General features: G+C 44.6%; 1 protein-coding gene across 1 annotated transcript in view; it reads left to right on the top strand.

Annotated features, from left to right (window-relative positions):
• kcnh8 (potassium voltage-gated channel, subfamily H (eag-related), member 8) overlaps positions 1-19564 on the top strand; it is a gene marked incomplete at both ends in the record, with an annotated part of 118122 nt that overhangs the window by 70748 nt on the left and 27810 nt on the right. Inside the window, 4 exons of the mRNA XM_080735539.1 lie at positions 5256-5460; positions 8137-8352; positions 10086-10285; positions 13160-13409. Coding sequence (XP_080591665.1) covers positions 5256-5460; positions 8137-8352; positions 10086-10285; positions 13160-13409 — 871 coding nt within the window. The remainder of the gene's footprint in view (positions 1-5255; positions 5461-8136; positions 8353-10085; positions 10286-13159; positions 13410-19564) is intronic.

The raw sequence follows: 19564 nt of genomic DNA, 5'->3' as shown, positions 1-19564 counted from the left end.
AGGATTGTACTATGTGGATTGTACCAGTGAAAGTTACTAGTCTGCACTGACAACATGCCTAACAATGCGCTGATACTCTGCACCTCAATCTCATGTACAACTCTGTTTTGGGTAGAGACGAGAGGCTGTCTGGGATTTTGAAAGTTAGCCGGTTCGACCGTCTACGTGACGAAATGTCCCTGATCAAGAAACGTATCCCAACTTCACCCCATCAGTTGGGTGAAGCCGTAAACGCAACGTCCCCTCCTCCTGCCTGGGGACAAGAAAATGCTCCCTATCCGTTCCCTAAAATGCTGCATTAATTTAATTCCGAGTGTAAAAGTGTCATGCCAGTTAGTTTTCTAGTGCTCTTTCAGACAGAGATGACAACGCATAATGCAATTTAGCTAAAGTGACCTTTCCCCTGCCTTCTTAAGTGTTGTTTGGTTCAGAGATATTTTGAAGAGGGAGAGAGAGAGAGTTTGGTGCCTGAGATTTTCCACCCATGCAATGAAGGTCAGTTGGGAGATTATGATGAAAACGTGATTAGATCCAGTGATAGCGTCATTATGCCGAAGCCTAGGGCAGCTCATAGTTATTAATACTTCATGGCCAGCACTGATTATGAAGGCTCATATGAGAATGTCTCTGGAGGCCCGAGGCCCAGCGGTCGGTGTCTTGAGGAGCAGCCAGCGCTGTGTGACTTCCAATGCCAAGCAAACACGGCCAACTCCATTGTTGTGATTGGCCAGTATAGCGCTGAAGGCGTGGCCACGGGGAAAGAGATAATGAATGATTTCTATCACACGCACGCACGCACGCACGCACGCACACACGCACACACACACACACACACATACACACACACACACATATTTAAAAATAGCAGATCTACAAGCTCACAGCGCGGCACTGAGTGCCGTGCTGTGAGCTTGTAGATCTGCTATTTTTGAAAAATCGTGAAAATGGGTGCAAGTCTTTGAATATTTCAAATCCTTCTAAGGTTTTCTTTTTATGTTTCTATGTCAGTGGTGCTCAAACCTTTTCATGTGAAGGGCCCCCATCTCAAAATATTTTGTTCCAGGGACCCCCCAGAAGCAAATTTTAGTTACAAATGTTCGACAGTTAAAAAATATATATATTTCAAAGATTCGCACACATTTTCACAACTTTTCAAAAATAGCAGCACTCGGTGCCGCGCTGTGAGCTTGTGTTCTGCTATTTTTCAATAGCTAAAGTATAAAATAATGAAGGCCCCTCCACCTTGGGCCCTAGTAACTCAGTCCCACTTTCCTCCCCCTTGTGACGCCCCTGCGCTCATACATGTGTGTGGGCAAATGGAATCCTATAGGTGGAATCCTTCAAGAAAAGCAGGGAGACAGAAAAGCCGCAAAATGCTAAAGTTCACACCTGATGACAGGAGGAGAGAGTGTGGGGGGGGGGGGAGGGGGGGGACAGTGGGGGAGGAGTGGAAAAAGTTCCAGGAAGGAAGTGGCGGCGACAGGTGTAAAATATTAGTCATCCTATCTCCGGGTTGCCGTGGGACGGGCGTGACGCAGCTTGCTGGGTCTGTGGCTAGTTGGCGGGCGGTGGCGGGGGGGCATTGATAGATAGGGGGAGTGGAGACGTACTGTAGAGCTATTCCCCAGGGCCAAGCAGGAGGCTTCATTATCCTCTTCCTTCCTCTGCCGTATCTGTAGCAGAACCGCTATTGCTCACAGTATGGCGCGCTAAAGCCTTCATAAAACATACATAACGTCGTTGTCGGGTGGAAACCTCGTATGTCCGAAACCGTTTGTTTTGTATTTGTCATTTAAAAAATGATTTAAACTAGTGAAAACAGCCGATCTACAAGCACACAACGCCTCGCAGCGCTGTTTTCACTACTTTTGTGCGACGGCCTTGTATGATGAAGCAGGGCTTTGCTTTGCGAAATAATGCACAAATTTGAAACTTGGAGAGATGAGGTTTCTGCCCGACAGTGACGATAACTGGGCATGCAGGCAGGCGGTGGCGCTGATAGGGGGGTTGTTTGCACACACACACACACACACACACACACACATACAAAAAACCCTGTTTCCCTGCTCACAACATGTCCTCTGTGTTTTGGCATTCATTCGGCCTCTTCACATTATTCAGATGAACAACACTGTTGCGTTATCTGCCTTTTTGTGCTTATTTTGTCACCTGTGTACCCTGCCTTTCATGGTTTGTGCTTATTTTGTCACCTGTGTACCCTGCCTTTCATGGTTTGTGCTTCACAGCACTGTACAGTACAGTGTACAGTTGCTGCCCCACTTTATGACTCCCCGTCTAGCTCTACCTGCTACCCCTCGGCTTTCCACACTTACATGCACTGAACACATGCCCGCGCACGCACGCACGCACGCACGCACGCACGCACGCACGCACGCACGCACGCACGCACGCACGCACGCACGCACACACACACACACACACACACACACACACAAACTACTCCGAGAAAGGTTACACCAATCCTCCTCCAGTGTCCTAGATGGCTTTAAAGAATAGTTTGGTGGTTAGTATGTATGCATGCATGTATGTGTGTGCATGTGTGCGTGCGTGTGTTTGTGAGTAAACAGTGCAGTCTAAAAGAAGGTTTACTGCCCAAGATTCATGACAAGGTTGTTTATAGGAAAGAATGAAAGTGTTGTTAATTATGGTCGTGAAGGGGTGATGGTTCCAGGAGTGCTGGAAATGTAACTAAATACATTTACTCAAGTGCTGAACTCAAGGACAATTCTGAGGTCATTTTACTTTACTTGAGTATTGTCATGTTTTGATACCATATATAATATAGTATACTTCTACTCCTCCACTATGCCTCAGAGGAAAATATTTTACTTTTTACTCAATTATTTGACAGCTTTAGTTATTATGTAGTTACTTTGCAGATTTTGATTATTAATACTGTACAGAAAATATACATTAACCACGTATGTCCTATTATACTTGGGCTATTCTAAAATAGCCAAGCATTTGTCAGTTTGTAGCTTTTTGAAAGAATTTGACAATTTTGGGCAATTATAAATTATTGCCTATTATGAGATGCCCAAAACAGAGACATCATGTTGTAAGTGGATAAGTCTTTGGCATGGAGGTTGTTGAGTCATCTCTGGCATGGTGGATGGAGACCTCCCTTCTCCCGGCAAGAGTCAGGACCCTAGAGAGATCAAGGCAGAGAGGCAGAGAGAGAGAGAGAGAGAGAGAGAGAGAGAGAGAGAGAGAGAGAGAGAGAGGGGTGGGGGGCATGGGAAGGAGTACAAAAGGGGGTCAAAAGAGATGGTGGATGGATGCAAGTGCACTAAGAATTCTGGGGTTGGGTAAATAGAACTGGTGAGTGGGGAGGGGACTCCTTAACCATAGCTGCCCCAACTCTTGAGCATGATGTGAGTGAGTGATGGGTATATACAGTAGTGAATCTGAATGTTTCATGTGGAATGTTTCATGACAACTTTCCACACTCTTAGCTAGGGATGGAGCTTGAAACAAGGGCCCGCTACAAACTCGAATTATTGAATACTCGATTTTTTGAATATATTTAATGATAATATTTGTTACTTTTGTCAATTGTCATCTTCATAGATGGTGGTCAGCCACAAACACAACAGTCACAACAACTGGCCAATAAAAAAAAAGATACTAGTTCTGTTCAGAATTTGTCTTCTCACATCTTTCCAAAAAAAAAATACTGTTTGGTGTTCTAGATGTGAGGGCCGTGTAGCAGCCCGCGCCTCTGGTTTCTTAAAGGTTTCGAAACTTTGTAGGCTATTTTCGCTATTTGGCATACAATGAAGTACGGGTTAATGTAAAATGTTAAGTAAGCGGTTTATCATCTTGTGATGTTTGACATACTGTAGAAGTTGAGGGACAGAATAGGAAATGAATCCTTTGGTGATACCTTTGAAATGCTATGCGTGCGTGTGTGCGTGTGTGTGTGTGTGTGTGTGTGTGTGTGTGTGTGTGTGTGTGTGTGTGTGTGTGTGTGTGTGTGTGTGTGTGTGTGTGTGTGTGTGTGTGTGTGTGTGTGTGGAGAGAGAGAGAGAGAGAGGTGTATATCGTAGTTGTCCGATGAAAACCTTGTATGTCCAAAACCGTTCGTTTTGCATTTATCATTTTAAAAATGATTTAAACTAGTGAAAACAGCCGATCTACAAGCACAGTTGTGTGCTTGTAGATCTGCTGTTTTCACTACTTTTGTGCGACGGCCTTGTATGATGAAGCAGGGCTTTACTCTGCGAAAGAACGTACAAATTTGAAACTTGGAGATACAAGGTTTCTGCCCGACAACGACGATATGCATACATATCTACTTCTATAGGTGTGGGTGGCTTATCTCTTTCATTTAAGCTTTACTGTCAGCCATACTGCTCATACAGTACCATCGTACTGTATATGTCAGCATGTCCTGGATCCCCCCCCCCCACCCTCAGTCCTTTCTCCTCTCTCTCATCTATCCCCCCTTTCTCTCCACCACCCCTTCTTTTGCTCTATCTCACTTCCTCCCTCCTCTCTCCTTCTCCTTTATATATATTTATCTCATTTCTTTCCTTGGTCTCTCTCCTCTGTATCCCCCACCCCCCTGTCTGACATTGCCTTCAGTGGAATGTGCTCAAATGTCAGGGAATTAAAGGGACATTCTGTAGCGCCGGCCCGGGATAGAACGACTCCCATCAGCTGCCTATATGCTGCACTGTACGTAGCTGTAGGAGTGGATGACTATGGGTAAATGATGATGAAGATGGTAATGATGATGACAATGATAATTACAATGGCATTTTTGGCAGCAGTGGCTCTACATAAACTTTGACTTTGATGGGGACTTTTAGTGTTCTGTCACCATAGATTGTAGTTCTGTAGCTGCTTCCTTAGCCTCGCTGGTGGTGGGGTGGCAGTGTCTGTCTGTCCATTCAACAAGCTATCTTGAACACTACTGGCTGGATTAACATAGAATATGCTGTGCACCTTCCTTCATGAACCTTCTTGACCTGACATCTGGTCATCTGACATCTTAAGAGCGGAGCCATTAGCGCCAAATTTAACTGTACTCCATTTGTTGCAATATGTGGTTAAATCTACTTATGATGTGAGTGTTCCTGACTGAAGTGCAGATTAAATTAATGTGAATTAATCACACGAAATAAACGTTCCCGGTGCGTACACTCCGGTAGTTTTGTTGACTGCAGCGCATGTAAAACCACCGGAAACAATGAACCGTCAAGCTGGGTTCTCATCCGTCGCCTCCACAGGTGTCAGTGGTCCACCTGCTGAAGACGGTGCGTTTGCTGCGTCTCCTGCGTCTGCTGCAGAAGATGGACCGCTACTCGCAGCACAGCACCGTGGTGCTGACCCTACTCATGTCCATGTTCGCCCTGCTGGCCCACTGGATGGCCTGCATCTGGTACGTCATCGGCAAGAAGGAGATGGAAGCCAACACCTACTCCTGGGATATCGGTGAGTAATATTTTTGGGTGCTAGTACGGCTTGGATGGTTGTCAAAAAAGGGTAAAAGCTCACAACTAACGAGGATTCTACTGTAATAAATGAATCCACCTAACAAGTCAAGCACTTTGCACACAGGCGCGTTTATCCGCACGGATAAAACGGACAATTTCATTTTTTTTAAAGAAAACAATGATTCTCTACGACCTCATGCACACCGGATCCGAATTAGCCGTGCGACGAGTGGCTGCGGCCGTGCGTTTTTTTCTCGATCGAACCCAGTTCGATTCGTGCGTCTTGTCGCATGCGGTAAAAAACTCATCACTCCTTTTATGACTGCTTTTGGGATCCGCAGCGCCGATTCCGCACAGCATTGCACACCAAATCCAATGCGTTTTATTCATACAGCAAACGGAAGAAACGCAACTGTCCTGTGTGCAAAGGGCTTCAGTCATTGATAATAGTAATAGAAATGTGACACATCCTTAAAATAAATTGAAAAAGGGTAAAATAGGAGAATCTCTAGAGAAAAAAACACAGAGGCCATCTTAAAAGTGTGTTGAAGGTGCCTGTAGGATCAGCGGGAATATTGACTTAAAAAGAACGACGAGATCCGAGGAAAATATGGAGGAGAGGAGGTGAAGTTAAAACAAAGTTCATTCGATAAAAAATTCCATCATACTTCGACCGGTTAAGGTCTTCAAGGTCTTCTTTTAAGACCAGTTTGAAACATGCATTTTTTATAAAGTAAACTTTGTATTAACTTTATCTCCTCTCCTCCATATTTGAGTGCTGAGATCTCCTCGTTCTCTAATTCGTATTGATCCCAACAGAGTCAAATACAGACTCTGAAGGTGATACGAGAACGATATTGACATGGTGAAGATTTTAGATTTTCTTTTACTCACCAGCAGGAATGTACGGTCCAAATGTCTTTGATCACCGTAAACATACATTTGTTTACCAATGAGGTTGGAGCAGGTGAGTAAAATAAAATCTAAAATCTTCACCATGTCAATATCGATCTTGTATCACCTTCAGATACAAGAGTGTGTACGGTATTTTACTCTGTTGGGATCAATACAGATTTTCTTATAGAGAATAATAATAATATGCCTTATTATGTTCTTACACTTATTTACGTGTTTGTTTGTGTGACAATGCATGTTGTCGCGTGCGTGCGTGCGTACGTGCGTGCGTGCGTGCGTGCGTGCGTGCGTGCGTGCGTGCGTGCGTGCGTGCGTGCGTGCGTGCGTGTGTGTGTGTGTGTGTGTGTGTGTTTGGCTGCGTCATGAATGGTGTGATTGCCACTGTAATTAATGATAGAGCCCCGAGGCCTACCTCTACAGTATCTCAGCCTCCAGGACCCCCACATGTAATGAGGCCCCCAGGGCTGATCTCTGGTCAGTATTGACAAGCAACGCGCTCCATCTGCAATGACTTCCCATCGACTACCAAACTGGTTCTGGGTCAGCATTGATGGGTCCTGAGAAGGATGTAGAACATTTTCTCCACCAATTACTAAGCCTGGGTGTCAGAGAATGATTTTGTTTCAGCGTCTCCGGCGCAGCAGCTACGTCAGGGACGGACTAATGCGTTGTATCCCAATTACGCCACTCTTAACACCCGGCCCTGCGCTGGAGTCAGGTGGCTGTGAGGGACTTCTGTCCAATTACCATTCTTCACTGTCTGCCCCGTGTTCCCCCGGGACTCGCACCGCGCTGACGCCAGCGCACGGCCGACTATAGCTGAACAGTTCTGGTTTCCTAGAGAGTGAACTGTGCTCGGTGGGGCCCTGGTGAGTCTCTGGATAAAGCATACAGTGGTGGTTCCGAATGGTCATTTAACTCACTTATAATTTTTTTACGATCTAAGAGTTAACCACTTAAAGGGATAGTGCAACCCCAAAATGCCTTTTTTTCCTAATTGATTACTCACTCCATGGAGACTTGAATTCATGGATATTATTTTTTGTTTTGTTGCATTCCTAAGCCAATAATTTGAGGATTCTCCAAAGGGAACAAAGAAGGGTCTCCTAGGGTAGGTACCCTCAATGAAACATACAGGAATCCTGGTCTCTATAATGCCTCCTCCTGGCCAGCCGGGGCAATAGAGGGGAAAGGAACTTGTTGGAATAATGTGTTCCTTCCATGCGCTATGTCCAACCGGGGAAGCTCCCCCTGCCAGGTGATAATAAGAGGCCTGCTCACTCCTCATGCACTGAAGGAAGCATGAGCTCAGTTCGGGGCTCTCCCCAGGTTGGCAGAGGGAGAGTATAAAGTACAAACATCACCTTTCAAATAAAAACGGACAATGACAATGACTAAAAAAATAAAATAGTAATAATAAAAGAAGACAAAAAAAACAAAACAACACACCATACCATACAAAACGATACACAAAAAGAAAAGAAACACTTACTGATGGCAGTACACACTAGAAGGGCCATAAAAACGTTATCACAACTATCACTCCGCAACAAAGTTGTAACAATTCTGACAAGCATAACAATGGTCACCAAGGGGTTGCGCAACATTGAGTTAGGTCATTGTAGGTCATCAAGCAGCTTTAGGATGGGCGACCAGATTTTCAGAAAGAGGGGCTCCTTATTTGACAAAGTAAGATCTATATATCTTTCTGTCTCTCTCTCTTTCTGTCTGTCCATCCATCACTCCCTCTCTGCTGTAGGATGGCTCCATGAGCTGGGTAAGCGCTTGGAGTCTCCCTTCGACTCCCTGGGCATTGCCAACGGGACGGGGGTGGGCGGGGGTCCGTCCATCCGCAGCGTCTACATCGCCTCCCTGTACTTCACCCTCAGCAGCCTGACCAGCGTGGGCTTTGGCAACGTGTCGGCCAACACGGACGCCGAGAAGATCTTCTCCATCTGCACCATGCTGATAGGAGGTTGGACCCAGAACACACCGTCTGTCCGTCTGTCTGTCTTTCTCTATGTGTGTGCTTATGACTGTATATAAGTCGTTGTTGTCGGGTGGAAACCTTGTATGTCCAAGACCTTTAGTTTTGTATTTATCGTTTTAAAAATGAACTAAACTAGTGAAAATAGCAGATCTACAAGCACACAACGCCTCGTACCGCGAGGCGTTGTGTGCTTGTAGATTGGCTGTTTTCACTACTTTTGTGCGACAGTTGGTGAAAAAAACGTACAAACTTGAAACTTGGAGATACAAGGTTTCTGCCCGACAGTGACAAAGTGTCCTTTAGTAAAATTACATCAAAATATACTTAAAGTACCAAAAGTAAAAGTAACTCATTCTGCAGAATGTCCCATTTCAAGTTTTCAATCTACGATCTACAAGCTCACAACGCGTCAGCGTGACGCATTGTCAGCTTATAGATCGCCTATTTTCAAATAGCCAAGATATATAGAGAGCTTAAGTGGTACCTTTATATTTAGTATTCAAAATCTAAATCTAAAAACTAGTAACTACATTTTTCAATTAATGTAGTGGAGTAAAAGTACAATATTTTGTGAAAATTGGAAAGTAAAAGAACAGTACTTGAGTAAATGTACTTAGTTACTTTATACCACTGGTTTATCTGTCAGTCTGGTATGCGCACATGTGCACACAACTACTGGTCAATGTGATATCATGAAAGGCTGGCTCCAGCAAGCGGGTTTGAGGCGGTTCTAACTGGATGTGTAAACTGGTTTTGGTTTTTGGGGATAAAGAGGTTGCGGTGGCAGGGTGCTCCCAGTGGACTCTCCCCACACATGGACCGGCTGAATGTCCCTGGCTGCCTGTGGGCACATTCAGCTCCAGACACACACACACACACACGCACGCACGCGCCGCACGCACGCACACACGCACACACACATGCACACACGGACACACACACACACACACGCACACACACGCACACACACACACATGCACACACGGACACACACGGACACACACACACATGCACACGCATCTGCACACAGACTCTTAACACACAAACTCATACACACGCGTACAGTCGAGGACATTGGGAAGGGATTGGATTACTGTACCATAAAAGTGAGTTATGGAGCAAATACACTTCCCCTCCACCATCATTCTGCTACTGTTTCAATATACCTACTGCACAGGGGGAGAACACCTGCAAAGAGGTAGATGTAAGAAATGGGCAGAAGATTCATACCAATCAAAATGTTTTTGATTGGTAAAAATATACCTACAGTATGAGATATATTTGTGGTTCAATTCCATGGTTCAACAATTGGGGGTCAATTTATACAAAGTATACAACCCCACCCCTCCGCACAGCTCTATATTCTGTTATGTGTCATGCTAAAGCAATGATTACATTGCTATAGTATAGAGGTTTTATTCAGTAGGAGAGTTCTCCCTGTCTCTCCAGCTCTTTAGTAAACCGAAAATATATTTTAGGGTCATCAGAATATAGAGCTATTTGACACGTATTTTAACAAAAGAATCATTTACTGCACTTTTCGTTTTAGAAACAAAGGTTTTGTAGCAATGAAAATAAAGATTTTTCATAAGACAACCTAGTCTAATTTGTCAGTATCCTATCCAGACATCCCCTTATTTGACTTCCATCTCTCTATATCCCTCATCCACCATTCGTCCTCACTTCCTCGCTCTCTCTCCTTCCTCCCTGGCATTCAGCGCTGATGCACGCGCTGGTGTTTGGTAACGTGACGGCCATCATCCAGAGGATGTACTCGCGCTGGTCCTTGTACCACACCAGAACCAAAGACATCAAGGACTTCATCCGAGTCCACCACCTGCCCCAGACCCTGAAGCAGCGCATGCTGGAGTACTTTCAGACCACCTGGTCCGTCAATAACGGCATCGATGCCAACGAGGTACGTGCATGCACCTGCCATTCGTGAAGCTTTTCTATTGCAGAGGGATCTGCTGGTCACTTTGTGGCTCAACTTACAGAGATGTGTTTGTGTTGAACTACGGTACGGTATACGCAACAAATGCACACACAACATTGAATAATTTTTTTTATGCTTCCTCTTGTAATCGACTGCTATTTTTGACATTTTGATGGTGACATAATTAACAATCAATTTTGAATTCCACCTATCTTAATGCGTTCACTTTCATGCACTTCAACGAATGAGATTAATAATGACTGGATCACTTTAATGCCAGGTATTCTGTCTGGCCCCGCCCAGTAGTTAGACAGGGTGACACGGATTAATCCCAGGTGAATGAATAATAGATGGTCATGTTGATTAATGTTTGCCTAACACTGATGACTTGTTTATCGACAAGACAAGCTCTAGATGTTTGTTGCATTAAAGATTGACTGACTGACTGACTGACTGACTGACTGACTGACTGACTGATTTACTGACAGACGGTGTGAGGTATCAGGTATGATACCAGTAAGACTCCCTAATCGGGAGATAAACGACCGTCACGTCGCATACACAAACTTTAGAAGGCAATCGTATAGCCAATCAGGAGTGAATATGGGAAATGGGACAGATCCATGTTGATGACATGACTTTAGAGATACTGTGTACCGCTTTGCGTGATTTTAGGCCAAATCTGTAGGAGCAGTGTCTAAAAATGTGTTTAGCAAAAATCGGCCTGATGGTGGCGCTAGAAGAGGGCCATTTGAGAAATCACACATTCCATCCAAGGAGTGTGTGTGCAAAGTTTGGCATCGATAGGGCCAACAGTGCCAGAGATAAGAGTAGGGGCAAAAGTGTGATGCGGCGTGACAGACAGACGGACAGACAGCCAGCCGGTGGAGCTTTTCATATAACTTGCGACCTCACGGTCGCAATTAACCCTTTGCCGTCCGAAATAGAATGGTGGTTGGTAGGTTAGCCGTGAAATTTCTATTATTGTATTGTGATCTGAGACATAATATTATGTTTATAAACATGAGCCCGCCGCCCCTCCTTCTTGGACAGCGCCGTTGTTTTTTCTTTTTTTTTTTCCCCCAGGTCATTAGCTCACCGTGATTTTCTCGATCTCCGTTGGGATAAAGTGGTGGTTTTGGCCGAGCATCGATCTCCCCGTGCGTTTCGCGTGCGCGATCCGCGCGCATAACGATCCATGCATATAGTCCAGGAGTGACTGAACAGTCGATGTGTCCACTTTGGATAGCCTAGCACCTAGCACTCCAGCTCTGCTAGTGCTAACGTCCAAACAACAAGTGGGTGGGAGGAAGGAAGGCTGAAGAAGGAGAGGCCATGAGAGTCACTTCTGTTTCATGTCAGAGCAGCCACGAGCCATCGATGGACGAGCGGTGACTAGGGAAGGTTAGACGATCGCCGATTTTCGGATCAAAATCATTTATTCCGGTTTTAATGACAAAGTCCGGGAAAGTACGGCGTGGCTGAGACTCCTGGGATGTGCGATATAACAAGTAGGTCGGGAGTGGCTTGTTGTCGGTATCAGCCGGTAACACGCGGGAGTCTGTCCCCGTTACAATGCGCTAGACCCCTGGGAGATGGACTGCTGAGGTGGAGCGCCACACCTACCATCAGCTCCCAGTACTTGCCGCACGACTTGCCAAGCCGTGCTACTCATACGCTGAGTTGACGGTGCCCGGAATCGAACCCATGACCTTGCGGTACAAAGGCGAGAGCTCTACCGACTGAGCTACCCGGGCACAAGTGCACATGTGCGATATACTACGGTTTTAACATTAAGGGGCTCCCCGTGGCTTACAAAGTGTTAAGTTGGACTGTCCTGATGTGGTTTGGGATTACGTGTGCTTGTGTGTACAGCATGTGTGTATGTACATAATGAAACAGAGACAGGCGGACAGATAACAGGAAAGCAATGCAAGAGCGAAAACAAAAGAGGTGTGTGTATGGCTCGTCTGTGCCTGTGTATGTTTAGTTGTGTAATTGCATAATACGTGTGTATGTGCTGTGTGCATGTTCAAACAATGTAATGCAGTGGCTCATTATATTTTGTGTGGTATCAGGTGTCTATACCCTCTCTGTCTCATCAGGGATGTTAATGGATTAGCTAATAGCTGTAACAGCGAGGGGGGCCATTAACCAACAAAGACATTCAAAGCTCTGAAAAATAATGGTTTGACAACATACGATGCCCTAATACAGATTGAACTGTCAAAACAGCAAAACCTTTTTTCATACAAGAGTGAATGGAGTCACCAGTATAGAACAAGGGTCTTCAACAGGGGGTCCAGGACCCCTAGGGGGTCCTCAGAGTTACTACAGGGGGTCCTCCAAATCTTTGATTGATAGAAAGTTGTTTTTTCCTCCTTTTTTATATTAACCTTTTGAACCCTAGTGTCCATATTCGGAGAACTGTAGCCGAAAATAGCAGATCTACAAGCTCACAACACCTCGTGCTGCGAGGCGTTGTGAGCTTGTAGATCGGCTATTTTCGGCAAAGAGGTTGGTGTGGAGGGGAAAAAGAGCAGACAAAGTACAGAGTGAAAGGTCAAGTTTATTAAGTATTGAGGGTTCAATTGCTTACATATCTGAAAACACAAATTGACATGAATCCAAAATACACTGATGATTGTTAGTGAGGATGTTCCTCTCAAGGTTAAGGTGACAATGAAACTATCTGGAATCTATGATAAGGTTGTGGGGGTCCCTTCTTCATATCTCTCTCGACTAAGGGGTCCTTGGCCTGAAAACGTTGAAGACCCCTGGTATAGAAGCATACAGAAAATGATCAATTTCTACCAAAGTATTACATCTGCTGTTCTATTCCTCTTCTTCCTCCAGTTGCTGAAGGACTTCCCAGACGAGCTGCGCTCTGACATCACCATGCACCTCAACAAGGAGATCCTGGAGCTGTCTCTGTTCGCCTCGGCCAGCCGCGGCTGCCTGCGCTCCCTCTCCCTGCACATCAAGACCTCCTTCTGCGCGCCCGGGGAGTACCTCCTGAGGCAGGGCGACGCGCTGCAGGCCATCTTCTTTGTCTGCTCCGGGTCCATGGAGGTGCTGAAGGATGGCATGGTGCTGGCCATACTGGGTACGAACCACCACTTGCATGAAAACAACTGTTGCATAGCCTATAGCAGGGGTCTTCAACAGGGGGTCCGAGTTACTACATGGGGTCCTCCAAATGTTTGTGGAATAGAATCTTTTTTTCACCTTTTTTATATTAACCACTTGAACCCTAACGTCCATATTTTGAGAACTTTAGCCAAACATAGCAGATCTACAAGCTCACAACGCCTGGCGCTGCGAGGCGTTGTGAGCTTGTAGATCGGCTATTTTCAGCAAAGAGGTTTGGTGTAGAGGGGAAAAAAGAGCACACTAAGTACAGAGTGAAAGGTCAAGTTTATTAAGTATTGATGGTTCAAGTGGTTAAATATCTGAAAACCCAAAATACACCGATGATTGTGCTGTCAAAGGATGAAAGTATATATTATCTATGGGTTGTGGGGGGTCCCTGCTTCATCTCTCTCTCGACTAAGGGGTCCTTGGCCTGAAAACGTTGAAGACCCCTGGCCTATAGTATGACATGCCCATAATAGGGACGCAAGGTTGAAAGTGGTTAATGTCACCATAATTTCAACAGCTAGGAGGTAATACAATGAGAATGTACTGTGTAATAAGAGTGACTGTTCAAATCAGCAGATACAGATGTGCCATTTCAATTCTTTACTGCTTTTTTCCTGAACATTTCCTGCATGTGCATTTTTTCCACAGGTTTCTTTCCCTGTTTTGCCTTTCAAATTTTTATGGCGAAAGGAGCGTATTTTTGCAGAAACCCGCAAATGGCAAGAAACAACTCCATTCCCATTGAAAAGCAGAACCCACCTTCATAGAAAGATTTAAACTTCAAAGTCAGAGAATGTCATAAAAATAGCAAAAGTAGCTGATCTACAAGCTCAATGTTCTGCCAATCCACTGGAAATATACTGTCTTGCCAATGGACGTGTTTTTGAGTTTTTCAAATGGCACACCTGTATCTCTCTTCCCACCTACATTATAGACAGTTGTTGAATTCTGTGCCTAATCTAAACTACCTTCTCTAATGGGGGTCCTTGGCCCCCAATCTTTTCAAAATGGGGGTTTGCGGCTTAATGCGTATCAGTTTGGGGGTCCTTCACATGAAAATGTTTGAGAACCACTGGAGTAGAGGCCCTTTTGTTCTATTATATTTTCTGTTACGTATACCACCCTCCCCTGTGGCAAGTTCTATAATAAAGCTCTCTGTGCAGCACAGCGTGATAAAGCCAAGTCCAGTGGAGCTCCATTGTTCTGAATTATCTCCAAAGCAGCAATATGATGTCCTAAAGGCTAGAGCTCTTGAAACCTATTGTTACCGAGAGTATAAAGCTCTGCCTAGCTTTGTATCATTGTTTCAACAACATAGACAGTCTTATCTTGAGTCACACAGGGCTTACAGGCACTGAATGTTCTTTTTTTTATCACTTACATTTTTATTAAAGAAAACCAGGCACTGAATGTTCAAGATTTACTTTTTGATGCTCCTCAACAATGTTTATTACATTGAAGGGAGACCAGTGTTGGTGTAAAACAACGATATTAAACTCATGACACAGACATTAAGGGGTTCATTTTCTTGCACCACCATATGCAAAGAATATTCCCAATGCGAATGTACATGTAGGGCAGGGGGTCCACCTGGGGGTCCCTGCTCGGACCAGGGGCCTCCCGGGGCGCTATTATTAGTGCTATTATTAGGGCTGTCACACCAGTGTGGCACACTGGTGACAGCGGGTATCCGGGGAGAGAGATGCCCCTCCATCTGGTGGGAGGAGAGGGACGAGTGCCCTGGAGGAAAAGAACTTCCAGAGTGTCGGAGCACAGGAGCTTCGGGGACGTTTGATTTTTGACCCTGTAGAGTTGCCGTTGTACACGCCCACATTATGCCAGTGGAGGAATGACAGTGGAGGACTGAGGCTGAAGACAGTCCGCAGCAATAGTGTGTGCCAACGGTGACGCAATTGTAGTCCTTAGCGGCCATCTTTTGGGTAAAAACACAGGTGTTTCAATTGTTTGATTGCATAGAACTAATGCTTTACTCCAATCAGAACACCTGTGTAAGACCCAAGAAATGGCCGCTCTTAGAACTACATTTGGCACACCCTATACCCGTCTCGAGCTATAGGTGCTACTACACACCTGTTGCATCGAGCTAATCGATGTGCACAGGATAAGTCAGTCATCCCCACAGCCACTCAGGAAGAGGCAAGCTTATTTCCAAATAGTACAATATACTCTCCCCCAGGCACGTGCACACATAGACATCAAAGGGGGCTTGAGCAAATGCAAATGCGCTCTTTCCATGCCATAGCTGAAGGCAGCATTCAAGAGAATTGCCTTGTTCAAACTCTCCAGAACTTGAATGCAGCATCTTATGTTGAAAGAATTGCCCTCTCTGTGTAGAAATCCATGCCGCTACGCCACATTGTATTGACTTGATTATGCTTAGTTCAGTGTGGTATCAAGCAGTGAAAATAGCAGACCTCCAAGCTCACAACGCGTCGCACTGCGAGCTTGGAGGTCTGCTATTTTCAATATTTCCACTAAAAGGCCCTTTTAGAAATTTCAGCCCCTGCCTCTCTAACATTCTCTGCACGTCCCAGCTCTCCCCACGTCTGTTCCTCTCAAGGTTAAGGTGAAGTTTATATGGACCAAAATGGGTGATTTGTGTTACAGCAGTATAAAAGCACCAACACATAAAAACAACAAATATAAAAACAAACTACTACACCACATCACACAATCAGTGCTTCACAGAAGAATTCAAAACACATAAAACAATAGATTAAACAAGATAAAATAGGTGAGATTACACACTATGAAAACAAATATAAAACAAAATCGTCAGTCTAGCCAGCTTCCTAAAGTCCCACATTTCAGGTGGTTGTCGATTAGGGTCCCAGATATTTATAGGTGGTTACCAAGTCCACTGTCTGACCTTTGATAACACTGCCCTGGGGAACTATGTCGCAATACAGTCTGCACTTCATCAGTTTATTCCACAGCATGACAACTACCATAACTGTATGTGTCCATGGACCAGTGGTTCTCAAAGTGGGGTCCAGAGACCCCCAGGGGTCCTTGAGGGAGTTCCAGGGGGTCGATCCCAGCTAAATGATAGTTAGTAACCAAATGGACTCTTATGGGTCTGATTTTACAATATAATTTGGGTTCCCTGCGATAGAAATACCATTGAATGGGGGTCCGTAGCTTAATGCATGTCAAGCTTAAAATGGCTGAAAATCACTGCTAGAGCCGTAAAGATCTTTTCTTATGGGGGTCCTTGGCATATATTTTCAAATCTGTGGGCTAATAAGTGTAAACTTGGGGATCCTTGGCATGAAAAGGTTTGAGAACCACTGCACTGGACAATGAAGAGCTTGTTAACCCAATAATCCTGCAGCCGTCTGTCCCCTGCTGCCTTAAAAAAAAAAACCCCAGTTTGAAGTGAGCAGTGGATATGAGTAGTTCATTTTGTTAAGCTTTCGTTAATAGTTACCGACCTACACACGCAGGCAAGCATTAGAATGGTGTACCGATGCTCAAAAAAAAGGTCACTGCCTGAAATTGACTCTAACACGGTAGCTTTCACATTGCAAAAACATTATCAGTAAAATAACAAAAGACAAACTTCCGTATTGCCTTTATTGTTGCCCTTTAAAATACACTTACGGGGAGAAATGTTTCAGTATGAACTGAATTTTTGTATTACATGCTAACACCTGCTCAAGATATTCGAAAGGTGATCCTTCTGTTGACTTTACTAGAAGCAAGTTCTTTGTCTTACTGTTCAACATGTGAAGCTTCTTTTTTTTAATGAACATGGCAGGGCACACAGCCACACTGTTCAGGCATGCTTGTGTCATAGTTCTCTGGAGCCATGTCTGGAGCCCATTGAACCATCTCGCCGCTTCACCTAATGTCACTGGGACAACAATAAGCCACTTGATCAAAGAGGTCACGCACCTCTGCACATATCCCCTGAAGAATACCAACAACCTCAATTCTGAACTGGAAATTATACTTAGCTTGGTTCTGAACGCTAGTTGTGTCTTCAGGCATTCTGGATTGAGCTCTGTGTAGGCTACTTTTGTACAACAACATGTAGCTCTTCAATTCAGAGGACTTGATCCAGATCATTCTCCTTACTTCCTGCTCTAATCATTCTCTAACCTGCATATCCACAACATGAAGTTGTGACTTTGGAGAACTGTTCTGTAGTACTCACTTGCCCTCCCCGGCATTCAGCGTTTCCTTTAAACTTTAAACTGTTGTGATCCAGTCTGGCTGGAAAAAAATTATACATACATAATAAATAGTTCATAATTATGCAATGTTAAATCAGTTATTGTCTACATTCAGGGCTGGATTAACACCTCAGAGGGCCCCTGGGCACTGAAGCGCCAATGGGCCCCCGTGTGCGTGCAAAATGTTTTGTAGGCATATGTAGGCATGTAGGTCCAATATAACATCTGCAGCAGCAGTTGGCTCAGTGCGGCCCGGCGGAGTTTTAATCAGTTGACTTGATTTCATGAAATATTATACATTGTACAACACACAATCAACACTTTTTAGCAGCATTCTCACATCATTTGTTTCAGGGGGTGGTGGACATCATTTATTTCATTCTGATAAAAAAAAAAAAGGGCCCTTGATGCCCAGGGGCCGCTGGGCACGTGCCCAAAGTGCCCATATGGTAGATCCGGGCCTGTCTACGTTCATGCAAGTGTTATTGAAAAACAGACAATTTAGGCTATCAGGCCAGGCTCTAATGGTGAAATGCTATTTTTAGAACATACCCTGAGGGCACCTCATTGACGCCCTGTGGGTGAGCAGGTGCTCGCAGGCACCAAGTTGGCTACAACTGCCTGAAAGATTTCCATAATTGACCTTGTATCATTGGGTATCATTGGGTTTTTTAAGCTGGTAGCAAAACATTTTTGGCTCGCTTTTGTAGGCTTGCCAAAACTAATAAAGTTCTTTGAGGATGTGTTTTAAACGCTGCCGCTTCGCTCTGAGTTCTGTACGTGTGGAACCACAGTGCACACATTGAGCAAGCAGTTGTCTTTGAATGATGGCCCTGAATATAGGCCTATACTGTAGCTGCCCTGTTTGCTGCTCCATTAGTCTCGCTTATCCATTATCTACAATTCCAAAATCTCAGAATGATATATAGGAACTACACCACTCAAATCAGAGAAAGGAAGTTGTCATCTGTTCGTCATTTCTGTTCACGGAAATATATTTTAAAATATCCTTTACATTCTATTTTTGAAGCTATCTATGCCTGGATGATTTTGATTTATATTAGGGTAAATTTGCGCGACCGTAAAGGACGGAACAGAAGCGGAGAGGAGGCGTCACATCCCCTTTGACGCTTGATCATTTTCCGAGCTTCCGTGCTCTAGGCTGTATGATGGAAGCATTTTAAAATTGTGGGAGGCAACAGTCTGGATCATGAGGCCATTGCTCCATCATACGCCTGGCCTGATGTGAAACTTGATGTGTAGCAATAGACCCTTCACCAGTCATCACCCTTGCCAGATTTGCTCCAGTGGTCACTGAAACCTCATACAGGCCAATAAGTTCTTCGTGCACAACATACTTTAAGCACAATTCCTCTTGTTAATTTCCTGACTGCTCTATAGTGCCATCCATCATTATGGACAGGGGTGTAGTGGAGGCGAGCGCATCCAAAAAATACGATTTCAGAATTGGTTACAGTATTTTCTGGACTATAAGGCGCACCTGACTATAAGGCGCACTGTCAATGAATGGTCTATTTTCAAACTGTTTTCATATATAAGGCGCACCTGACTATAAGGCGCACATAATAGACGCTACCGTTGCGTTATGCATCCAACAGATGGAGCTGTGCTAAAGGGAATGTCAATGTCAATGAATGATCCATATATAAGGCGCACTGGACTATAAGGCGCACTGTCGTTTTTTGAGAAAATTAAAGGCTTTTAAGTGCGCCTTATAGTCCGGAAAATACGGTACTATTGATTAACCACTTAAACCACAGCATTCATATTCTACATTAGCCAACTGCAAGTGTGGAAGTAATTGAACCTTGTAAGCAACCTCTCTAACATCGGAGGGGATCAAGTTAAGGAAATCGGTTCCTGACCTGTAACCATCCTTGTTACTTGCCAACCACCTGGC

The sequence above is a fragment of the Nannobrachium achirus genome (assembly GCF_963921795.1).
Source record: "Nannobrachium achirus genome assembly, chromosome: 10".
Taxonomy (NCBI): domain Eukaryota; kingdom Metazoa; phylum Chordata; class Actinopteri; order Myctophiformes; family Myctophidae; genus Nannobrachium; species Nannobrachium achirus.
Note: the sequence above shows the minus strand (reverse complement) of the source record. Positions and strands in the feature narration are given on the sequence as shown.